General features: G+C 36.9%; 1 protein-coding gene across 4 annotated transcripts in view; it reads right to left on the bottom strand.

Annotated features, from left to right (window-relative positions):
• Positions 1 to 7,952: 7,952 nt before the first annotated feature.
• SLC38A4 (solute carrier family 38 member 4) overlaps positions 7,953 to 23,818 on the bottom strand; it is a 68,449-nt gene continuing 52,583 nt past the window's right edge. For all 4 annotated transcript variants that reach the window (XM_081248362.1, XM_081248360.1, XM_081248363.1 and 1 more), the window contains exons 10-16: positions 22,766 to 23,041; positions 22,555 to 22,634; positions 21,122 to 21,222; positions 19,235 to 19,359; positions 11,984 to 12,128; positions 11,011 to 11,108; positions 7,953 to 9,505 (exon numbers count right to left, since the gene is read on the bottom strand). In XM_081248362.1, coding sequence (XP_081104488.1) covers positions 9,404 to 9,505; positions 11,011 to 11,108; positions 11,984 to 12,128; positions 19,235 to 19,359; positions 21,122 to 21,222; positions 22,555 to 22,634; positions 22,766 to 23,041 — 927 coding nt within the window. In that variant the 3' untranslated portion in view covers positions 7,953 to 9,403. The remainder of the gene's footprint in view (positions 9,506 to 11,010; positions 11,109 to 11,983; positions 12,129 to 19,234; positions 19,360 to 21,121; positions 21,223 to 22,554; positions 22,635 to 22,765; positions 23,042 to 23,818) is intronic.

Genomic DNA, 23,818 nt, shown 5'->3' with positions numbered 1-23,818 from the left:
GTTGTTTAATTTCCATGACTTTGTGTTATTGATTTTTAGTTGATTCCATACTGGTCAGAAAACACACTTTGTATGATTTTAATTCTCTTAAATTCATTGAGGTTTGTTTTATGGTCCATAATATGGTCTATCTTGGTCAATGTTCCATGGGTGCTTGAAAAAATTCTGTATATTCTGCTGCTGGAGATGTAGTGTTCCATGTGTATCATTTAGAACATTTTGGTTGATTGTGTTGTTCAGATCTCTATCTTTGCAGATTTTCTGTCTAGTAGTTCTATCAGTTTCTGAGAGATTAATGTGGAGATCTGAAACTATAATTGTGGATTCATCTTTCTAGTTCAGCTCTGTCAGTTTTTGCTTCACATATTTTGAGGCTCTGCTGTTTGGTGTGTGCACACTTCTACTGGATTGATCCTTATATCTTTATTTACATGATAGGGACAAAGGCTCACCTTTTTGTCCCTAATACTTTTCTTTCCTCTGAAGTCTACTTTATCAGATATTAATATAACCACTCCTGCTTTTCTATTATTATTAATTTTTTGCCTGTATATATTTTCTCACCCTTTTACTTTCAACCTATCTATGTCATTGAATGTGAAGCAAGTTTCTTGTTATCAGCATAGAGTTGGGTCATAATTCTTATTCATTCTTCTAATCTTTTTTTGTGATTGGTATACTTAACCATTTACATTTAAAGTAATTACTGGTATGTAATTGTTTAAGTCTGCCACTTTACTATTTCTTTTCTTTTTGTTTCTTCTTGTTCTCATTATTCTGTTTCTCTTTTCTTGGCTTCCAGTGGGTTAACCATTTTGAGGAATTCATCTTGGTTTATTTATAGTGTTTTTGAATGTATTTCTCTGGATAGTCTTGTAGTGGTTTCTCTGGGTATTGCAGTATACATATGTTACTTATCACAGTCAACTGGTATCAACATTTAATCACCTTGAGCAAATTGTGGAAACCTCACTTCTATTTAGGTCTCTGTTACCTTCACCATTTAAAAAATTATTTCCTTGAGTGTGAGATGGTATTATGATTTTTGTTTCAATCACAAAATGTATTTATAAAACTCATGAAGAGAAGAATAGTCTATTGTATATATCCATATTTCTGGTCTTTCCTTTGTTTCTTCTTTGTTGTTGCTCTAACATCTGTTCTTTTATCATTTATGTTCTTTTTGAAGGATGTTCTTTAGTCAATCATTAAGAGTAGGTCTGCAACAATCCTTTCCATTTTCCTTTTTCTGGGAGTGTAGTTATTTCCCTTCATTCCTGAAGGATAGATTTGCTGGATATAGAATTTGCAGTTGACAGTTCTTTTCCTCTCAGCACTTGAAAAATGCTGTGCTGCTTCTTTCTGATCTCCACGATTTTTTTTTTTTTTTTTTGCGGTACGTGGGCCTTTCACTTCTGTGGCCTCTCCCATTGCGGAGCACAGGCTCCGGACGCACAGGCTCAGCGGCCATGGCTCACAGGCCTAGCCACTCTGCAGCATGTGGGGTCTTCCCGGACCGGGACACGAACCTGTGTCCCCTGCATCGGCAGGCGGACTCTCAACCACTGCGCCACCAGGGAAGCCCTGATCTCCACATGTTTTGATAAGAAATCCTCAAACGTTTGAATTAGTGTTCCTCTATAGATAACATTTTATTTCTCTTGAGATGCTTTCAAGACTTTTTCCTTATCTTAAGTTTTTAGAAGTTTGACTATTATTTGGTGTGGACTTTTTTTGATTTATCCTTTGGGTATCACTGAGATTTTTAAAATATGTAGCTCTGTATCTTTCACCAAATTTGGGAAGTATTTAGTCATTATTTCTTCAAATAGTCTTTTAGCACCAATTTCTTTCTCATTTCCTTCTAGGATTCTGATAATACAAATGTTAACTTTTTTGTTTATTTTTGCCACATATGTTCACAACTCAGTTCTCTTATTTCCTTCTCTCTTTCTCTCTCCCTCCCTCCCTTCTTTCCTTCCTTCCTCCCGCTCCTCCCTCCCTCCTTCTCTCTCTCCTCATTCCTTCCTTCCTTCCTCCCTCCCCCTCCCTCCCTCCCTCCCTCCCTCTCTCTCTCTCTCCCTTTCTTTCTTTCTTTCTTTCTTTCTTTCTTTCTTTCTTTCTTTCTTTCCTTCTTTCTTTCTTTCTTTCTTTCTTTCTTTCTTTCTTTCTTTCTTTCTTTCTTCCTTTCTTCCTTCCTTCCTTCCTCCCTTTCTTTCTTTCTTTCTTTCTTTCCCCAGTCTCTTTCCTTCTTTTCTGTTGTTCAGATTAGGTGAATTCTATTGATATTTACTCAAGTTCACTGATTCTATCCTCCATCATCTCCATTCTATTACTGAGAACAACCAATGTATTTTTCTTTAAATTTCTGTTATTGCATTTTTCAGTTTATAATTTCCATTTGGTTCTTTTTTGAACTTCAGTTTCTTTGTTGAGATGTTCTATTTTTTTCACTCATTTCATGAAAATTTATAATTGAGCATTGAAGCATTTTTATGATTGCTGCTTTAAAAGCTTTGTCAGATAATTCCAATATCTGATTCATCGCAGTGTTAGCATCAGTTGATTTTCTTTTTCAGTCAAATTTTAATTTTCTTCATTCTTGGTATGACAGATGATTTTCAATTGTGTATCAGACATTCTGTCTATTTAAATCTTTTACTGTAGCAGGCAGTCACTCTGTTTAGATTTGACACAAAGGTCCTGGCCTACTTTATAGCTGTAGTACTAAGTACAGTTTAATGTTAAGAATCTTTGTTGTTTTATTTGCTCTGCTTGGTTTATGTGATTTTGCTGGGGCTTCTACTGATCCCTGCTATTTCTGTGGTAAGAAAATAAAATATATTCTTTTAAGTCACTAAATGTGTGGTAATTTTTTTTTTTTTTTTTTTGCAGTACACGGGCCTCTCACTGTTGTGGCCTCTCCCATTGAGGAGCACAGGCTCCGGACACGCAGGCTCAGTGGCCATGTCCCACGGGCCCAGCCACTCTGCGGCATGTGGGATCTTCCCAGACCAGGGCACGAACCCGTGTCCCCTGCATCGGCAGGTGGACTCTCAACCACTGCGTCACCAGGGAAACCTGTGGTAATTTTATATAGCAGCAAAAGAAATCTACTACAGGGTACGTGGAAAGCGTGTGCATATATGTGTGTGTTGGGGGAGTGAGTGGTCAAAGAGAGGAATCATGTTCTTGTGCATAATGCTTGCTCTTGTACTCCAACTCTTTACCTGATAACTCCAATGTGTACTTTAGGATTTAGCTTATGGAGTACCTGTTGCCAGCAACCCCTGACTACTTCTCTTTCCCAAGGCTGATGTGGGCATTCCCCTTAGTAGTTCCAGGGAATCCTGGGTATATACTAAAGAATTTTCCATTTTATATTGTAACTATCTGTATACATGTGCTCCCTCCTCTAGACTATAAGCTCCTTAAAGATGACGACTACTCTGTATTCTTGTACCTAGTGTGGAATCTGGCACATGTTCCTCACTGAGTAGATGTTTACCTGTTAAACTATTTAGCCTGAATGGCAAGGCAGAGTGTTCTTCAGAAGCATTTGACTTATCTACTCATTTCCAGAACCAAGCTGCAGAAATCATTGCTGCATAGTATGCTTTGGAATTCTTCCACTGGAGAGAGTTCTTCCAGCCCTTATTCGTGACTATTGCCAAACATTTAAACTAGAGTTGTGACTATGTTCAAGAAAGAATCTTCTGACATTTCCAACAATTCCAAGCTAAATGATTTTGGGAATTGCATTACACAGAAATTATTCCAGCAAAAATGAAGAAACTAAAGCTCAATAAAATTAAATGACGACCAAAACATGTATATGGGACTCAAATCCTGGTCTACTGACTATGTTATACCGTTTTCTTCATGTCATCCCTATCTCGTCCCAGCCTCACCTCTGGCCATGGTCTGCCCCATCCTTTTAGGTTCTGCTTCAGTCATCAATGACTATTCCCTAATTGTGAATTGCAATTTCATTTAATTCTGCCTTTAGACTCAGTTGAAAATATAGAAATTGGCAGTATGCTTTCATTCTTTTTCCAGAAAATATAAATAGGCAGAAAATTTTTTCTTCTGAAAAGATTTTCCTAATGATAAAAGGAATATATAGTCTTTGTAGAAAATTTAGAAAATAACAGAAACATATGAAGATGAAAACTAACATTGCTAATTATTTTACTACTTACAAATATCTACTTTTAACATTTTAGGTCTCTTTCATTTTTTTCTATGCCTATTTTTTCTATTCCATGTATTTTTAATATGTAAACTTGGGATAAGAAAGCATTTATTCTTGTTTTTTTTCACTTAATATTATACCATAGTTTTTCATTTCATTGGTGATTATTCAAGAACATTTTTAATGACTGTGTCATAGTCTAGCCTATGAAGGTCCTAGAATTTATTAAATCATTCCACAATTTTGGATATTTGGAGTATTTCAAAATTGTAACCCATTATATGTTGAAAGAATACATGAGTACATATTAGTCAATTCACTTCTCTGATTATTTCCTGAGAATAGATTCTTATAAAAGAAATTGGTGGATCAAAAGACAAGAACATTGACTTTCATAGTTTCATATTGTTGCCATAACAAATTATCACAAATTTAGCAGATTAAAATGACACATTTACTATCTCACAGATTTGTAGGGTCACAAGTCTGGCTGGTTCAACAGAGTACTCTGCTTAGGGTCTCTCAAGCCTCAAATCAAGGTGTTGGTGCCCTAGGCTCCTATTTGGAGGCTCAGAGTAGGATCATTTTATTGGCTCATTTAAGTTGTTGGAAGAATTCATTTCTTTTTCACAGTTTCCATGTTGTCTCCTCCATCTTCAAGCCATCAATGGCAAGTTGAGTCCCTCTTACACTTTGAATATTTTTGACTTTAGCTGAAGAAAGTTCTTTGGTTTTAAGGGCTTATGTTACTAGATTATTCAGGATAATCTCCCTGTTTTAAGATCTGTATTTCAGTTATATCTGCCAAGTCCCATTTCCCTACATATTTTCAGGTGCCAGGGATTAGAGTGTGAATACCTTTGGGGGACGATTCTGACTACTACAAACATTTGTGAGGATCTTTATAAGTATGGTCAGAATGCTTTCCAGATAAGATTAGCAAAACAAAGATTTCTGTCACCAGAATGAAAGTGATCCACTCCCCACACTCACCAGGACAGAATATTACTTTTTTCTTTATCTTAGTACTCTGACGGGCAAAACAATTTTATTTAATTATGTTTTTACTCACCTGTCTTTGATTCATAGCGAGGTCATACTATTTGTAAATATTCATTCACCATCCATTTCTTGTCAGTGATTTCATGACCATTGCCCATTCTTCTATTAGATTCTTGGTATTTCCCTTATTAATTTGTATTATCTTCATATATTAAGGATATATTGGTCTGTACTTTGTAGTAGCTATTATTTTTAATTGTTTATTCTTTAATGTAAAGAATTATTTTTTACTGTTGTGTAGTTATGTGTATTCATCATTGCCTTTGTGATTTCTTCCACTGTGTTTTACTTTCACATGCAGCTCTCAAATAGTTTTTCCTAAAATGTCTCCTAGTTATGTTTTGGATTTCACATTGAATTTTTTCATTTTGGTGTGTGGTGTAAAGTTTTTTTAAAACTTTTTTTAAAAAATCAGTTTCTTCAACAGTAATAATTAGTACAAAATTTTTTATTGGGAAAAGACAGTCATGAAGATGCATGCTACAGAAGCAAAGGTTATGCAAACTGCTTCTGCATATGAAGGAAAATGCAGAGAAAATGAAAGAACTTCCAAGCTGGTAAATAAGAACCAAATGAAATAATTTCTCATTTCCTCTATATGTGCCTGTAACAAGGGATGAGAGAACTAATAAAGTTGATTACAAGTAGCCAGAAAGGATTTTTAATGTTCTGGGCTTATCTAGGTAGTTCTGGGCCCCCTAATGAAGATTTAAAGTGACTTAGGAAAAGTTATTTTTAATCAAAGAGTTGTAAAAAACAAGAACTAAATTAGCATACATTAAATAAAGCTAACTACAAGGCAAAAATACACCAACATAAAAAAAAGAGAGAGGGCTTCCCTGGTGGTGCAGTGGTTGAGCGTCCGCCTGCCGATGCAGGGGACACGGGTTTGTGCCCCGGTCCGGGAAGATCCCACATGCCGCAGAGTGGCTGGGCCCGTGAGCCATGGCCGCTGAGCCTGCGCGTCCGGAGCCCGTGCTCCTCAACGGGAGAGGCCACAACAGTGAGAGGCCCGCGTACCGCCAAAAAAAAAAAAAAAAGAGAGAGAAAGAAAAGAAGACTCTTACCCTCCAAATTTGAAAATCTAAAGATTAATTATGACAATAACATTCCAATTTATCTTATCCCAGTAAGAGAGGAATTGCAGAACACCTTTAGGAAAATGAGTAAACATGCCATAGACCGGGAAAATATATTTGCAATCTGACAGAGGACATGTATTCAGGATACATAAAGAACTCTGACAAATACACAATAAAAAGACAAACAACTTAATTTTAAAAATAAGCAAGAGATTTGAATAGACCCTTTACAAAAGGATAGATGAATGGCTATTAAATACATGAAAATTGTCCAACACTAATCATCAGGGAAATGGAAATGAAAATCTCGATGAGATAACATTTCACACCTACTTGAAAGGCTCTGAAGTACAAAAGACAATGTCAAATGTCGGTAGGGATGTGGAGCAACTGAAACTTGTATGTATTACTGGTGAAAATGAAAATGGTGGAATCACCTTGGAGACCTACTGGGAAGTTTCTTAGAAAGTTAAGCATAAACTTAGCACATGACCTGTCAATCCCACTACTAGTCCATTTCTACCCAATCCTCATCACTCCCATGTTGCTTTCCCTTCTCCCAAATCTTCCATGTCTTTATTTTACTATTTTCATCTTCCTTCTAGTGCCTTTTTTTCCATCCCAAATGAATTCTCCCTAATTCACCATAAAGAGTCATTTCTTCCACACTCATTCTAGGATGATATAAAATAAGAATGATTTAGAATTAGCTGTGTATTTTGCCAAAATAAGATGGCAACTATATTTTTGAAATCTATAAATGTTAGATATATGTCAAGAGTAACAATAAGAATGGAACATATACCAAAATAAAAGAGACAATATTTAGATTAAAAATTTTTTTCATGTATAAATAATTCACAGCCTTCAACAATAGAAAGAAAATTACATCATAGTCATTTGAAAAGTTCATTTATTATATACCAATATACACTTTCTGTAATAAAAAAGCCTCCCAATACATTGAACCATCTTATAAATGAAATAAGAAAATAAAGTTTTCATCTGTTTATAAATGGGGCTAAATTAACCAGTACAAGATGCCATATGTCTGTCTGTCCTGCAGTCTATGAGATCTATGATCCTGAAAAAGGCCATGAGAAAAAAATGGTGCTTTATTATTTGGCACTGTAGTATTGCTCTTGAATATTTATATAATTAAACATGTTGATATTTTCAAGTCAGTCATTTCAAATGTAAAGCATTCAAAATATATACAGATTTTACAGTTTTTCAATTTTTTGGATCAATCTTTGTTATTTACATTTAAATACATTCAGACCAAACATTTTTTTTAACACTCAGAAGGTACCTTTTTTCACTTTCTATTTTGATACACTCTTTAGATGAATGAAAATAGAAATATATCTTAAAAATGCTATTTGGCAAATTTTTTCCAATAATAGTAAGTCAGAAGTTATGATAGTTTCTAGTAATGCTCAATTTCCTTAACAAAGTGCACCATTTTACAGTATTATGACTCTAGAAAATAATACAGAAGACAAATATATATTTACTTAAGGCACATTCCAGCAAAAACTATTGAAATATGATTTAATTTTATCATACTTATGTATACCTATATTTCATACTTGGCTGTACTAAAATATACAATAAATGTGCTTGATACTGATTGAGAAACAAAAAAGGAGCAAACTCCAGAAATTCTAGGCAATGAATACTTAATTTTAAATCCATTTCATGAAACTATGTTGTAGAAGTGAGCGAGAATTTGCATCTCTTTGTAATGTTAGCATTTTTATTTTTATAGAAAATGGCTCAACATTGTATTAAATAGCAAATGAATGTCAGCAAATACCTGTGCAAGCTAAAATAAATGAAATCCTATTTTAGACCTGCTAAATTAAAAGAACAACCTTAGTATTGATAATTATTTGCAAATAGGGAACTTATTTTCTTCTAGATGATTACGATAATATTGTAAACATTGAAGAAGAGCATTACTGAACTATATAACTCAGATTTCAAATTTAAAATATCCCCAATAAACAGATACATACACATGGATTTTTGAGCCCATCAAATTAATTCCCTACTCCCACCCCCAATAATATAAATGTTTGACTGTGAAGAGAGAAAACTACACATGTAAAAAATAAAAATCAAGTGTACCATACATTAAAATTCTGATGACTACAGAATAAGATTATATACATAAACATATAGCAATCACAGTTTCCTGCACTGAATGTTTATCAAATAAAAATGTATCAAACAATACTGGGTAGTGTAGCTCCACGTGAATCGTGGTCTTCTAAAAATTCTGAATGAGAATGGAAGACGAGAGGGAGGGCATTGTTCAGTGACAAAACTATGACAAGAGGATTGGGAATAACATTGGTAAATGCTTCCAGAACACGCAGTTTAGCTATAAGCATTGTTTTGCTGTTGTTCTATAATTTAAATAAAGCCCCTCTCTATGTTTTGTAAGATGTTTTAACATTTACAAAAGATCTACTGAATGAAGAAGTCACTAATTCAATGTCACAAACAGGATGGGCAAAATATTCCTTTAGTGTTGACCATAAGATGTTCTAGCCTGGTGTCTCATGTACCATACAGAGACAGTTCATAAAACATGCCTTTTGCCTCTGTTATTAAATATACCCAGAGTATTTGGTGCAGGATTGAGGGAAGGCATTAAATGGTAATAGCTTTGCCACCAGGGCATTTTTGTTTGATGTTCTGAGAATACAGGAATTTGGTACTTTTGTTGGGGGAGAAGGTGGGAGGAGAGGGAAGAGGGTATTATCATGCAGCTACCCTTATTCTGCTTGTGAAGAAGCAAAAATACATCATCTCACACTGCTCTAGTAAAACCTGGGTAGAAATGTGCACCACAGATTTTAAACACATAAACAGCCATTTGTGACGAAAATGATGATTTCCTCTTCTGCAGGTGCCTGGTGATATGGCTGGTAAACATCTTTGGAATCTTCCTGTTATTTCCTGTGAATAACATTCCAATCGAGATAACTCAAAAGTCTTTGGGAGCATAATTTGCAACTATCTCCAACAGGAAAATATAGTATTTTTCCTTGGGTTAGTGATGCTTGGAATTTGGGGGATTGTAAATCCAGTCAATTATAATGAGTGCCATGCTTCCAATCATAAAGATGATTCCAACCACAAGGAAAATCGAAGCCTGTAAGTCAGAGAGAACTTGTCAGGGAACACAGAAACTACACTTCCTTAGTACAGTTTGCTTTTATAAGTTGCTTACTTAAGGCATCCATCTGATTTGCATATTGAATTGTATTATCCTTATAGCTTAGATGTCCATGCCTAGCAGTTCAATCAATTTAGAACCCTAGTTGGGGAAAGAGGGTGAATACAGTAGTAGTGAGATTTAACCCAAATGTTTAAAATAGAAAAATGGTTAATTGATTTGGTACATCAAAATGATGGAATACCCTGTAATCATTACAAATCAAGCAATAGAAAAAGATTTAATGACCTAGGGAGCGCTCACAATCTTTTAGGTGAAAAGGGTCAGGTTATAAAAGAGTAGTATGTATGATATGATTAAATATTTTAAAGCAAACAAAAACAAAAGCCTAATATAATGTATGTTTCCTATTCCTTGAAAAAACTTCAAAGTGTATGTGTGTGTATGTAATTACATATATACACATATATATACATGTGCATATAATTACATACAAATATTTCATAATTTTAACACTAGAAGGAGCTTTATATATTACCACACAGATCAATCTCCTAATTCTACATATGAGGAAAGATCAGCTAAAGTTTTTATTTCACTAGAAAGGATCTAGTAGATAATTTCACTCGCTTTTATATCTGGTCAAACTGAAAATAAAAAGACAAGTAATTTGCCAAGGTCGCACTGCTGTAAAAGTCCAAGCAGAATGGACTACATAGAGTGGAAATTATGGGGCAAGATGATGGGGGGAGCTTTTGATACCAAATTCCCTGAACCATCCAGAGAGGAAAATGATTCCCAGGCAAAATTCAGGGTCAGTCAGTCAGACTCAAGTCTTACTATAAGACTTTATCAAGCAGTCACTGATAATATTTAATATTGGAAAAACAATTATTTCTAGTATATATTTTTGCAGTACTATCATAGGAAAGAAATATATACTCCCCAGCTTAATAAGACTGTAAATTATACTGTAAGAGATTAACTGGAAAATGAATGGTTCTGTTTCTTAGTCCACACCAGGGAACAACAAGATACTGAGGAGTGGAAAACAGAAGCAACATTTTTTTTTTGGGGGGGGGCCTTACAAACCTAACGAATATGACCAAAACGTTTAAATTTTTTCATCACACTGCTAGGGAGCCTAATTCCTTTCTGTGTAATTTCCTGTGGATAGTGCAGCAATAGCTTGGTGGTGGAAACTGGAACATATGGAAACCTGTGGGCAAACTCCATTAGCATTTGACAGGTAGGACGGACTCAGCCCAAGACATTTAATATTTGAAGAGAAGAAATCCTGGAATCATCTGAGTGACAGAAATCCATGTCCCCTTTCTCTCCACCAGAGAGTTCCAGCCCATCTTTGATTTTTGGTTCTTGTGCATCAATTCATTTTTTGGAACCGTGTGCATGCATTTCCTGGTTTACCCTATGTAGTCAAAGAGCAAGTTATAATGGGAGAGATTGCAAACCTTACTTACCCCGACCTTTTGGGGTGACCTAAGAGGTTCTTTCTTGACAAGTTTAAGATAAAAAACTGCTGGAAGAATGAAAATCAGCATAGTGGCAGAAGAAGCCCCTGAGGAGAGACACCAGACAGGTCAAAGTCTTACTCAGCAGGGCAGAGACCCAAGGGCATATACTTGAAAGAAACCAAATCTAAAGCGACCCTAATCAAAGCACGAAGAGTTCTATAAGCTCATGGATGCTTATTCAAAGAAGGTATGTTTATAAATAAAATTTAAATGCACCTAACATCATAGCTGGCTAGTAAGTATACATCACATATAATAAACAACAAAAAGGCTGAATGTTACAAATTTATAGGAAATTAGTAATATAAACACATACTAAGAAGGCTGAACTCATCACACACCCTTCTGATCCACTTCTAACTTTTCAAGTGGCCTACACCTGAGTTTTTAAAGTTTTATATTGTATTTAAAATGTGAGTAAACCCTCAAATCAGCAGAATGGAAAATCAGATATATTACAAGGCCACCCAGTTAAGGGAAATAATATGCTTTACAAAGTCAACCTCCTCTTCCTCCAAAGACATCCTTTAAGGCTCAGCTGATACTCACAGACCTAAGAGGGCATCCTGTAGGTAAAATCTATCTTCCTTCCTCTTTTCGATGCAGAGTTAAGACCTAGGTCCAAATCCTGGGTTCACTCCAAGGTATATGACTTGACTTCTATGGGGCTCAGTTGCCTTGTCTGTCAGAAAAGGCAGCTAGACTAGATGACCTATAAAGTAGGTTTTAGCACTAACATTTTCTGATCCCATGAATAACGTCCAGTGTCGCCTGGGAGGGAGGGATGGTGACCAGCTGGACTACTAGGAATTCTGTGAGCCTGAGATGGACTAGGATGCTTGACCTTCCATCACTGGCTCCCTGTCCTCCATTTATGGACAGCTTGAGTTGATTAGATAAAAACCTCTCTGAAACTTACCTATGAATCCAAAGATGTATTTTATAGTTGGCACCAGGATGACCAAAACATTATTAAGTGCAATAAGTATGGCTGCAATCAGGAAATGTCTTATCCAGCTGAAGGGTCTTTTGGGAAATAACAGTGTGGTCACTGAGGTACGAATCTACAGCAAGAAAGTGCAAAGTCAAGGTCACTGCTTTTTTTTTTTTAATTGAAGTACAGTTAATTTATAATGCGTTAGTTTCAAGAGCATAGCAAAGTGATTCAGTTATACATATATATATATATATATTTTTTTTTCTCTCTTTCAGATTCTTTTCCATTATAGGTTATTATAAGATACTGAGTATGGCTCCATGTGCTATATAATAGGTCCTTGTTGGTTACTTATTTTATATACAGTAATGTGTATATTTTAATCCCAAACTCCTAATTTATTTCTATCCCCTTTCTGTCACTGCTTTGTTTTTAACTTTATCTACTATTTCAAATATTCTCACCCCTCTAAAGCATTTTCTTTGTTTTTCCTTTTTCTCCCAGAAAAGATCTTGATGCTGATTTTTTTTCAAGTTTTAAAAATTTCAGTAAAGTAAAAATAACACAAAATGTACCATCTTAGTCATTTTTAAATGTACAGTCCAGTGGTATTAAGTACATTCATATTGTTGTGCAAGTTTGATGTTGATTTTTGATGTTTCGGAAAGTGTCATTTTCCTTGGTGATCTATCTTGTGCTCACCTTCTCGGCTTTCAGAATTTTTTTCTTGAAAATAATCTCAGTCAGAAAGAGATAAAAGAACAGATAAAATATATAATTCAGAGACACAATAAAACCCTTGTTGATTTCTAATCATGTCTCATCAGCCTGGATTAAGTATGAAGGGCAAGCACTGAATTTACTTGCATGTGATTGTGAACAGAATTTTTACAAACCTGGTGTTTCTTAATTTTACATTTGATTTACCATTTTTGCCGCCTGATATTTTAAAAAATATGATATATTTTGTGTTCACTCCTTTCTCTTTTGTGTTCACTCCTTTCTCTTTTTCTCCTTTTACCTCCCCACAAGTATAGATTATAAATGCACAAAAGGCAAAGAACAAGACCTAATAATCTTAACATTTCTCATTTCTACTTTAGTGTCTGGCATGCAGGAGGCACTCAATAAATGTTGACTTAAATTGAACAGAGCAAAACTTTTTCCTCCCTTTGAGATCCTTGACAGATTTCAGCCTTATTTCAGCAGCTGAAATAAGTAGGGGAAGGGTCAAGAGAGGCTCCAGTTGTAGCACCTGCTCAAGTTACCCTGATGTAAAAGGATAAAAAGATCCTTGTGGGTAGAGGGAGGGAGTGCCATTTATGTTTGAACAGCTTAACAAAGTTGGAAATATTCTTATCTTTGGAATCTTCTAGAGGACACTTTTGGACTTAGTGGAATTCATTTATTGGCTTTTCAATAAGTGAGCACTTAAGCTAGAACTTCCCATTTTTAGAAATGCTAGGATTGATTTTCACTTTAAAATTTTGCTTCTGAAGTCTCTTAATGGTGTGGGGATGGGAATTCACTTAAAAGAGAGAAAATGTAAAATATATTTTGAAACACACATATGAATGACAAAAACTTTGAGCTGAATTGCTTGCAGTGTCTAATGTGACATTCTCTTCATACCAGTACACCAAAAATTAAAGCCATCTGCTTAGGTTTAAAAGGCAATTTCACTTCCAGAATGGCAAGGCCAGATAGTCTCTGGAAACGGTTTGTTTGTAACGGATTTTAAAATTTGGATGAGTGAAAATTATGAAACTCACTCTGAAAAGTAGACTGAGGAAAACAAATGGTTTGATTTTGTTTTCCCCAGCAGCTTGGAAATTCTACATTATGTCCTACAATTAGTGCTTACTCAATATTGTCCAAACTTCATAAGCTTAAAATAAGCTTTCTGTGGTTCATACATAGTGCTTAAGGATTTATTTGTCTGAAAGTGATAAACTTATAGCATAAACAAGTAGAATACAGGTTATTTTCAGGCAGGGGTCACATGTATGTGCTTTTTTAGCCCTTTGTTGAAATAATGCCTTTAATTCTATAAGCTGAGTTAGAGGCAAACCTATCTGTACAGGGCCTCTGAATGTAAATAAATACAGTTTCCTAAGGTCTCATGGCTCCCAGAAAGACTAAGATTTGGCCTAATGATGTAATAGTATAGAAAGTTGACAGGAATAATGGTTGAAGTAAATGGTGAAATCTTGCTCTTCAGAATGAATAAGGAGTAACAAAATCCCAAACAGAACTGAAGGCATATAGAGTTGCCAATGCATTCCTAAAATGGGCAACAGTGCAAATAGGGAGATGGAAGGCTGCTGATGGTGGTAGTTGGTGGAAAAGAATAGAATGAAACTTGCTAGTCATTCCATGTGTAAACGCTGCCTTGAGGAGTGAGCCTGGGATCGCGAGGTCCCCTGCAGCTCTATTTACCCGTGTCAAGGTAGAGGTGACTCTGACTTATTACCCAGAAAGCCTTGCCTTCCGCCCCACTTATCTCAGTGCCCTTTTCTCTCTGACACAAACTGATAAGAACCTGGAAATGTGGGTCAGATGCTGTGCGTGGGGAAGTCCCCAGCCACAGCCCCGTGAATAATTCTAGAAAAGTTCCATGCAGTTCTAGAGAAAACATCTGTTATTTCCAGAGACAGCATTCTGAACAGGAGCCTGTTAGGAGGTGCTGTGTTCTAAAGTGGGGACTCAATGTGAGGTCAGAAACATGGAGGTTGAGTAGAAATTGGGAGCCTTAGTTATGAACTCTAAAAAAAAATCCATTCTGTTGCTGAGAAGTGAACCATACTTCAGAAGGATTGCGTAGGACAAGAGTGTAGGAAATACCTATGCATCACTGTTGTATTCCAGTTCATAGCAACATCTGCCATATTTCTAGGCCTATATCTATATTCACTTCAAAACAGGAAGTCTGAAGGCAACATAAGTGAAAAGATTGGTTTTACTAAAATAAAATGAAGAGGAAGTAGCCAAAGAATCTGAGACACGATCTCCTTTTTTTTTTTTTTTAAGGTGTGGTAGGTAGAATTTTAGTCTGTGTGTTCTTGATAAACCCATTAGGGTTATTGGGGTTTCTGTTTTTCATGGTAATGTGTGCATTTTCTGCATAAAGGGAAGCACAAGCTGAAAATGGCATTATTCGCCCTTGGGAAGGAGGTGCAGTCCCATAATAGACATCCCACTCCATATCACCCCCTCCCACTACTAAGAAAGAAAAAACAGTGTTGAGTGGCTTGTGAAAAAGCTAGTGTCTTAATTCTCTTTATTTATTTATTGTTCAATAAACACTTCAAGCACTTACTTTGTACACTTTCTAAGAAGGGAAAAGCTAACCTGTCTGGAGAAAAGAAAGATAATAAATGGAGAGATAAAAGGAAAAAGCATCCACCACCATCAACAACAACAAAACTCTTGTCATCTCTTCTTGGGCTCTTAAGAAAAAGAACCAACATATTTGTTGAAAATAGGAGAATACAAAATAATACCTAAAACTGATAGATTTTAATCCAGATTAAACCTAATACATATTAGGTTTTATTTGTTTGTTTTATTATTTGTATGGGGGCATATCAAAGCAAAGTAAATAAACTTATTAGTCAAGAGTTTTCTTAATTCAAAGAAACTTGTCAGGAGAACCATGCTGTTTGACTCAGCATTTGACACGTGGAAAATCTTGGTTCTAAACTGTAAGAAACAAACAAATACATCACAACCAACTTCTATCACTTTGGGAGAGAAGTGTCTGAATGTAGCCTTGTGGCACTTGACTGGGACAGGGAGGCTGGACCCACTTTTATGTCATCCATCAAAACCATGGAGGCTTGGTTCAAATAGCTAAGATCCTCACCCAAACTGAAGTTCATGGCAAATGTCGGCGAGGAGACAAATCTATGCTTTTGCTAGAAAAGGCAGCTTACACACCTCAAGAAAGGGCAAGATTCATTTGGAGACGATTTTCCTTAGCAAACCTTGCTGAGCTCATCTTGTGCCAGTCACTGTGCACACCGCTTACCTCCAGGGGAAAATGTGGTCAATCAAACAGACCATCTCAATGTAACGTTGTAAGGGTGAGGCAGAATTTCATGCAAAATGTTTCATAAATGCTAATGTTGAGTTTAAACACATAATGAAGGATAGCAGTTAGTTAGTTTTCTGAAATTTGGTTCTAATGGTCAATTTTGGTTTTAATGAGCATCGGATGGGAAATGTTTCCAGACTACTACGGGAGATGCAACTAATGGGAAATGTGTTGCCATTCCTGATGCTCAGATTTATGCCACTGCCTGATCTGTTATACAGGGGAAGAATTTCTGTGGACGATCTGGATTGTTAATGTCAAAGTGAAATGGTCATCACTAAATCAAAGGCTGACTTTCACTTCCTGTTATCATGACCGCAGCCATCAGTGTCATGCTGTGAGCAATGCATTAGTTCAACTATTACCAACTAGCTGAGTAACGACAGCCAAGTCCATTAATCTCTTGAGACCACGGCTTGAAAGCACTGTATTTAGGGTTTATGGATAAAGCAATACAGAAGCACATAACAGGTTTCTTTTACAAAATGCTTTGATTCAACAATGATATGAGTGCCCACTGTATGCCAGAATTTAATCAGTAATATCTTTACACACAAAAAGAAGGGTTCCAGATATTCTTTTCTTGGCGATGCTGTTTGCTTGGAAATTTTACCCTATGGTACCCTTTCTGTCTACAGCTGTCTTCTGCCTTGTTCCCACAATGGAGCTGATTTTAGGCTAAAGATGAGTGCATAACATTTGAAATACTTTCAGATATATGAGAGGCAAGACATTATTTAAAAGTAAACTCTTGGCCGCCATAGTAATAAGGATCTGATTTCATGCACTCATGAAAAAGGAATGTGCCAAAAAATAATTCAGCACACAAGCTGCATTTAAAGTGACCACAGTGTCATTATATGAGCAGTCCTCATCTGCTTGGCCCTGTATGGAACATTCTGTGCAGGACAGTGCTGGCTACTGATTTTTCCCCCTAAAATGAATGCTAAATTCAGTGCTTATGAAAGTAGAAGAGTTGGCAGGAAAGTGCAGACTTGTGTTTATCCATAGGTGGTGATTTTAACTCATGCAGCCCAAGTCTCCATGACCAGCCCTGCTCTGTGATCCCAGGACTACTGGCGCCAATGGCAAAAGCCATGTAGGGACCGTCCTAGTACGAGTCTGGCAAGAGGGTGTGTGTCAGTCTTGGGAGCAGCAGAAGAAGAGACATGTGATGGATAACACAACTATTTTTCAAGAAATTTGGTTCTAGTGTGTAATTTACTTAACATGAATCTCCTTCTCATTAGCCTTCAAGAAATCAGATTAAATAAGGTGACGTTTGGATGTTTAGGTAGCACAATAAAATCGGGGGAGAGAATGAAATACCTTCAGAACTGTGGTGAAAATGTAATATGATTTGAAAGTGGTTTCGGCTTTCAAATTTCAGAAGTTATATGAATTCCTACTCATTTCTACTAATCCACAAGAGAGAAGCTCAAGATCTGCTTTTTTGAATTTGAGTTTAGAAATTAATTTCAGTTTCATTAGGTCAGTTTCATTGTTTATTTTTGTTTTTATTTCCATTTCTCTAGGAGGTGGGTCAAAAAGGATCTTGCTGTGATTTTGCACAGCAAAGGAAACCATAAACAAGATGAAAAGACAACCCTCAGAATGGGAGAAAATCTTTGCAAATGAAGCAACTGACAAAGGATTAATCTCCAAAACATACAAGCAACTCATGCAGCTCAATATCAAAAAAACATACAACCCAATCCAAAAATGGGCAGAAAACCTAAATAGACATTTCTCCAAAGAAGACATACACATTGCCAACAAACACATGAAAGAATGCTCAACCTCATTAATCATTAGAGAAATGCAAATCAAAACTACAATGAGATATCATCTCACACCAGTCAGAATGGCCATCATCAAAAAATCTACAAACAATAAATGCTGGAGAGGGTGTGGAGAAAAGGGAACCCTCTTGCACTGTTGGTGGGAATGTAAATTGATACAGCCACTATGGATAACAGTATGGAGGTTCCTTAAAAAACTAAAAATAGAATTACCATATAATCCAGCAATCCCACTACTGGGCATATACCCTGAGAAAACCATAATTCAAAAAGAGTCATGTATCACAATGTTCATTGCAGCTCTATTTACAATAGGCAGGACATGGAAGCAACCTAAGTGTCCATCCACAGATGAATGGATAAAGAAGATGTGGCACATATATACAATGGAATATTACTCAGACATAAAAAGGAATGAAACAGAGTTATTTGTAGTGAGGTGGATGGACCTAGAGACTGTTATACAGAGTGAAGTAAGTCAGAAAGAGAAAAACAAATACTGTATGCTAACACATATATATGGAATCTAAAAAAAAAAAGAAAAATGGTCATGAAGAACCTAGGGGCAAGATGGGAATAGAGATGCAGACCTACTAGAGAATGGACTTGAGGATACAGGGAGGGGGAAGGGTAAGCTGGGACAAAGTGAGAGAGTGGCATGGACATATATACACTACCAAATGTAAAATAGATAACTAGTGGGAAGCAGCTGCATAGCACAGGGAGATCAGCTCGGTGCTTTGTGACCACCTAGAGGGGTGGGATAGGGAGGGTGGGAGGGAGGGAGATGCAAGAGGGAAGAGATATGGGGACATATGTATATGTATAACTGATTCACTTTGTCATAAAGCAGAAACTGACACACCATTGTAAAGCAATTTTACTCTAATAAAGATGTTAAAAAATTTAATTTCAACCTCAATAAAGCTGTAAAACAAATACATAGAAATAAATTTTGTGATTTTCCCCCTACATTTAAAAAGTACTTAACATTTAAAAATACTTGCTCTAGCAAGTATTCCCCGGAAGACCAGTGGTTAGGACTCTGTGCTTTCACTGCCAAGGGCATGGATTGGATCCCTGGTTGGGGAACTCTAAGCCCGCAAGCCACGCAGTGCAACCAAAAATAATTTTAAAAATTTTTTTAAATAAAAAATTAAAAAAAATACTTGCTCTGTCTACATATTACATAGTCAATTTTTAAGTGGGTTCAAAATGCTATGTAAAAAATAATGTTCCTGGGCATTGCATTATAATTAAATCAACATCAAGTCAGAACGTATGTACTAATCTGTGGTGTCAAGCAGGATTCTTTCACCAAAGCCATGTACTTACAGGGAACAGCACTATGGGCACAGTTAGTGTTACTGCCACAAGGACGGCCAGGCGTACCATGAGGAGAGGGGTGTCAAATGTGTACACTTTGCTGTAAGCATGAAGCAATTCATCTTCAACTTCTCCTGCAAAGAGGAAGAGAATGAGTCCACTAGGTGTAGTCAAATCGGCACTGCTTACCTAAGACAACGTTTTGCAGAAGGAACACAGTATAGTAGAAAGAACCCAGGTCTGGGAATCCTGACACCTCTGCTTTTATCCTGTCTCTTAGCTTATTAGCTATGTGACCTTTGTTCCAATGAACAAAAGGGCCCTGAAGCTTGTAAAGTTGCAGGAGGTAATATAAAATTGCTAAGGCTCTTCTCTAAGTCATTTGCATCGTGATAAATCTTTCTCTGCTATACAGAAGCATCACAAAACAGAGGACAGGCTGAGGTCCTCTGGTTGAAAGGGATGAAAGAGCCAAGCCTCATCAGCCTGTCCCTCACATCTTGCCACCTCCCTCCACCCTCACCTGCCCAGTGAGCCCCGAAGCAGCTTCTCCAAACCCAGTATGGAAACCCTAGGACAAATGATCTTTAACACTTTTTCAAGCTCAACAGTTATGACTCCATCATGACACTGACAGACATACTTCTGGGCTTTTTCAAGTTTTCTGTTTGTCTCACTGAGTTGAGACTCATTAGATTAAGTAACAAAGATGAATTAGTATGATTGTTATAGGGTCTCCCAATGAACTCTGCTATAAGATTAAGATGCTGCCCTCCTGGAAAACACACTTCTTTCAGAATTCCAGGCATAAATGACAAGGAAATGCTTACAGAATCAGATGTACTCTGATTTTCCCACTACTCCCCTCTAAATCAGACAAAGGGGGTTAAAAATACCTTCAAAGGCATTGACCCAATTTTCATTAATTCCCAACCAGTGAAGAGTTAATGCCCAATCTAAATCAGTGCTTGGTTAAAAGCCAAATATTAGTCAAAAACAAAAAAACAAAAAAACAAACAAAAAAAAACAAGCAAATGGTGCCCCCTCCAGTCTCTTCCTACCCAATTTGTCTTGTAATCAATTTAATTTACCAAGTCAGCAGGGAAAAAATAATGCAAAATGTTAGAGAGGCTTATTTTAAAAACATATTTGTGTTGATAACATTGTTTTGTGTTAATGTTTGATTCCGTGAAATTTGTCTGTAGGGCCATGCTTCATCGAAGAGAAGACCAATCTTGATCCTTTTGTGTCCTGTTATGTTTTTGGCATAATCAAACGTGGATATGTTTTTGGCATAATCAAACGTGGCCGTAGTCACTTTGTTTTTTGATAGTACGTCCCCAGATCGAAAGGAATTCTGTCATGTCCTTTTTTCTTAGGAAACCATTCACTATAACAGAATAGAATGAGATAACCCAGAAAATTTGTCTAATGCTCCAAGCCCCCAGATTTGACTTGACTGGTAAACAAGAAGCAGGTTCCAACTCAAGGACTTGGTACTTTTTCTGCCATTTGCTTGGTAGTTAGTTATTCCACTAAAAGAGCTTTACAACATGCAATCTGATTCACTCTCACAGTATGTATGTAGCTTTAGATGGCTTAGAGAGTCAAGCCAAAGAAATATCCTCTATCCCCTAAGGAAAATTACTAAAGTAGAGGCAAGGTTTTTACAAAATATGTGTGAATTCACAAATTATTATAACCTGTTAGGCAGCCTGGTTCACTTTCCATTTTCTTAGGTCAAAGGATGAGACTAAAATAGCATGTTAATTGAGCATGTGCATCTACAGATCATGCTGTTTACTGAGAGTAATTAAAAGAATTATACCTACCCGGATTAATGATCAGTCCAACTAGGATTTGCACAAAGAAAATGACTTTGATAGAGTGACCTACCATAAAAGGTTAGGTAACCAAAGAGGGCAGCAAGCAGGTACATGACGAGCATCCCCGTGATGGAAACATTTGACACTGTTTGCATCTTCCTCTGGGACCGACTGAAAAGAAAAAGAACACTGAGCTTTGGTTTCCTGAACAGACGAAAATATCACTACTTACAATTAAAATTTTAAAAATAATAAAAGAATGTGTGCCTGTGTTACTCATTATAAAACGGCATTTCTAGTGCAGAAACACAGCTTCTTTAAATTTGCCTTAGGGAATTATGGAGGATTTGTTTCCATTTTTCTTAAAGGCTACTTCTTTAGTCTTAGAAAGGACTATTTTCCTAGATGAGGATCAGTTTATTTTATGTTGATAAATATGCTTGTCTATTGAGTATTTAAGCATGTAATTAGCACAAAGGTCAAACAGGCTCCTAATGTAGAAAGACTTCATATTTCATAGTGAGATAGATTTGAGGACCAGAATCCACTAGAAACAGCAAAAAGCACTACTTCCAGGAGTCCAGACAACCTGAAGCCTGATATCATTACCTGGACAGCTTCTGGGAACCATTCTAGAGGCACCTGGCTGCTGACACTGGGGTAACTGCTATCACTTCTCTGTCCTTCGGCTCAGATCACGTGTAGAGTAACTACTACATGGGATTTTCCAAGTAAATCAAAGACATCAAAATAATTGAAAGTGCTCTATAAATTTGTTAAGAGGTAAATCGGAATATATGGGGCAAGTTATTGCTATTTAGTGAGAACAAGGACTGAGGTTATTGATGTCTGGGTAAAGAAGATGAGAATTATAGGACCACCTCCCCTCAGGGTAAAGGAAGAAGCTGCTGTAGTGGACTCAGACCCATTCATCCCCAAGGGCATGTTAACAACCTCAAAGGGAAAAGAGTATTAAGGAATCATAGAATATCAGCTGGAAGAAAGAAGATTGTCTAGCCAGTGTCTCCATTATACAGATTAGACAATGAAGGCCAGATACGGGCACATCCCAGTGGTGGAATGTCTTCTAGGCAAGGGTTAAAAACGGACCACAGGTGACATCAGTGGCTTACCCAGGCCACCCTAATCATAATTTTTGGTCTTCATGGGTGTGGGTCATTTCCAGTTCAGGTGACCTCACTTCTTCCCACCAATATTCAAATACAAATTCCCCATGCTTGCCAAAATCCTTACAGACATTGGCTCATCCTCCCCCTGTCCTGAACCCCTCCCCTGGATCATTAGGATGAAGGAACAAGAGAAAAGGAAGCAGTGAGGGGGCTGATTCACACCTTTGTGGTCAAAGCACATTACTGATGAGTGGTTATAGCATAAACCTCCTGTGAAGACAAAGCTGTAAACTATGCTTCTGTATAAAGCACCTTTGAAAATATGAGCACATTTTCAAAGCAAATTAGAATGCTAAAATAATGGCTGCCTTACTCTTTAAGTTCACTGTAGATGGGAAGGACCTCAGGGTGGCATACAAAAGCAAATGCTAGGATGGGAATTGCATAGGCCGTCTGAAAAACAAAGACAACAACGCATGTTTAGCATTCCAACACAGAGAGCTACGCCAGACCATCTCATCTTGTCAGATAAAAACTCAGAGGCCACGTTGCTAGGCTCTTAGAGGCCTAGGCCTCTCACTTACCCGGGAGTTGAATACAAAGTATTTGGGCTGACACTTGTCATCACTGTGTGCTTCGTATTCTACTCCACTGCCATGAATAGAGCCCTTGGCCTGGTTCTCATCTAGCTCTGCAGGATTCTGGTGGGTGTAATCCATCATGAAGTTTACACCACTACTCTCAGAGTTGTTGGGTAACATCATCACGTACATTGGAACTGTATTGTTGAATGTCAGATTCCCAACATTGTGATCCAGAACAGGCAGAGGGCAGGGTATTTGGAATTTCTTGTAAATCACCTAGACCCGGGTCATTAACACAACAACAACAAGTCAGCCTTTTGAGGAAAACAATGAAACAAAAATCCCTGTGGGTGGTTTATGGGGTAGAGGTGAGGGAAGTCTGCTGAGGATTCCTTTTAGACTAATGGACAAGGGAGACTCCCTCTAGCCTCAGTTTGATGTAAAGAGTTGGAACCATGGTTGGCAAGAGTCAACAAGACAGTATTTTGCGTGAATCTATCCCAAACTTCATGCATACTCTTCCATGAGAAAGATGATCATTTTCTTGCTATGTTGCATCTCTTTCATTTCTTCAAACTAATGAAAATATGGGTCATTAGGAAATTCCCCCCTCCTCCTTTGCCTCTTTGGGGAAATGCTATATAAATTTTGGCATTCATGTTATTAGCAGAAATTCCCCCTTTTGGAGGGGAGAGGGAGTGGGGTGGGGAGAGGATTTCTTTCTTTAATTCCACTGTGGTCACCTTCTCTTCATGGGTAGAATGAGTAAGAGAAAATGGCTGATTCATGTAAATATGGCTAATTCTACAGCCTACTCACTTAGCTTCTGGGACTCTTCCCTTCTTTTTCCTCCGCCTGTCTAAATACTGGGTTGTTGTCACATTTCTGCTTGAAGTGTTCCTTTCGTCCAAATATACATTCAGTATGCCTAGAACATACTATTAGCAATGGTCTTGACATTCTAACTCAACTATTTTTAAACTCATGACTGTTCTTTTCTCATTCCAAATTAGAGTACAAGGAAATTGCTTGTGATACAAGAACTATTTCATG

The sequence above is a fragment of the Mesoplodon bidens genome (assembly GCF_964165515.1).
Source record: "Mesoplodon bidens genome assembly, chromosome: 11".
NCBI classification, from domain to species: domain Eukaryota; kingdom Metazoa; phylum Chordata; class Mammalia; order Artiodactyla; family Ziphiidae; genus Mesoplodon; species Mesoplodon bidens.
The sequence above is the reverse complement of the archived record's forward strand: the minus strand, read 5'-3'. Positions and strand labels throughout refer to the sequence as shown.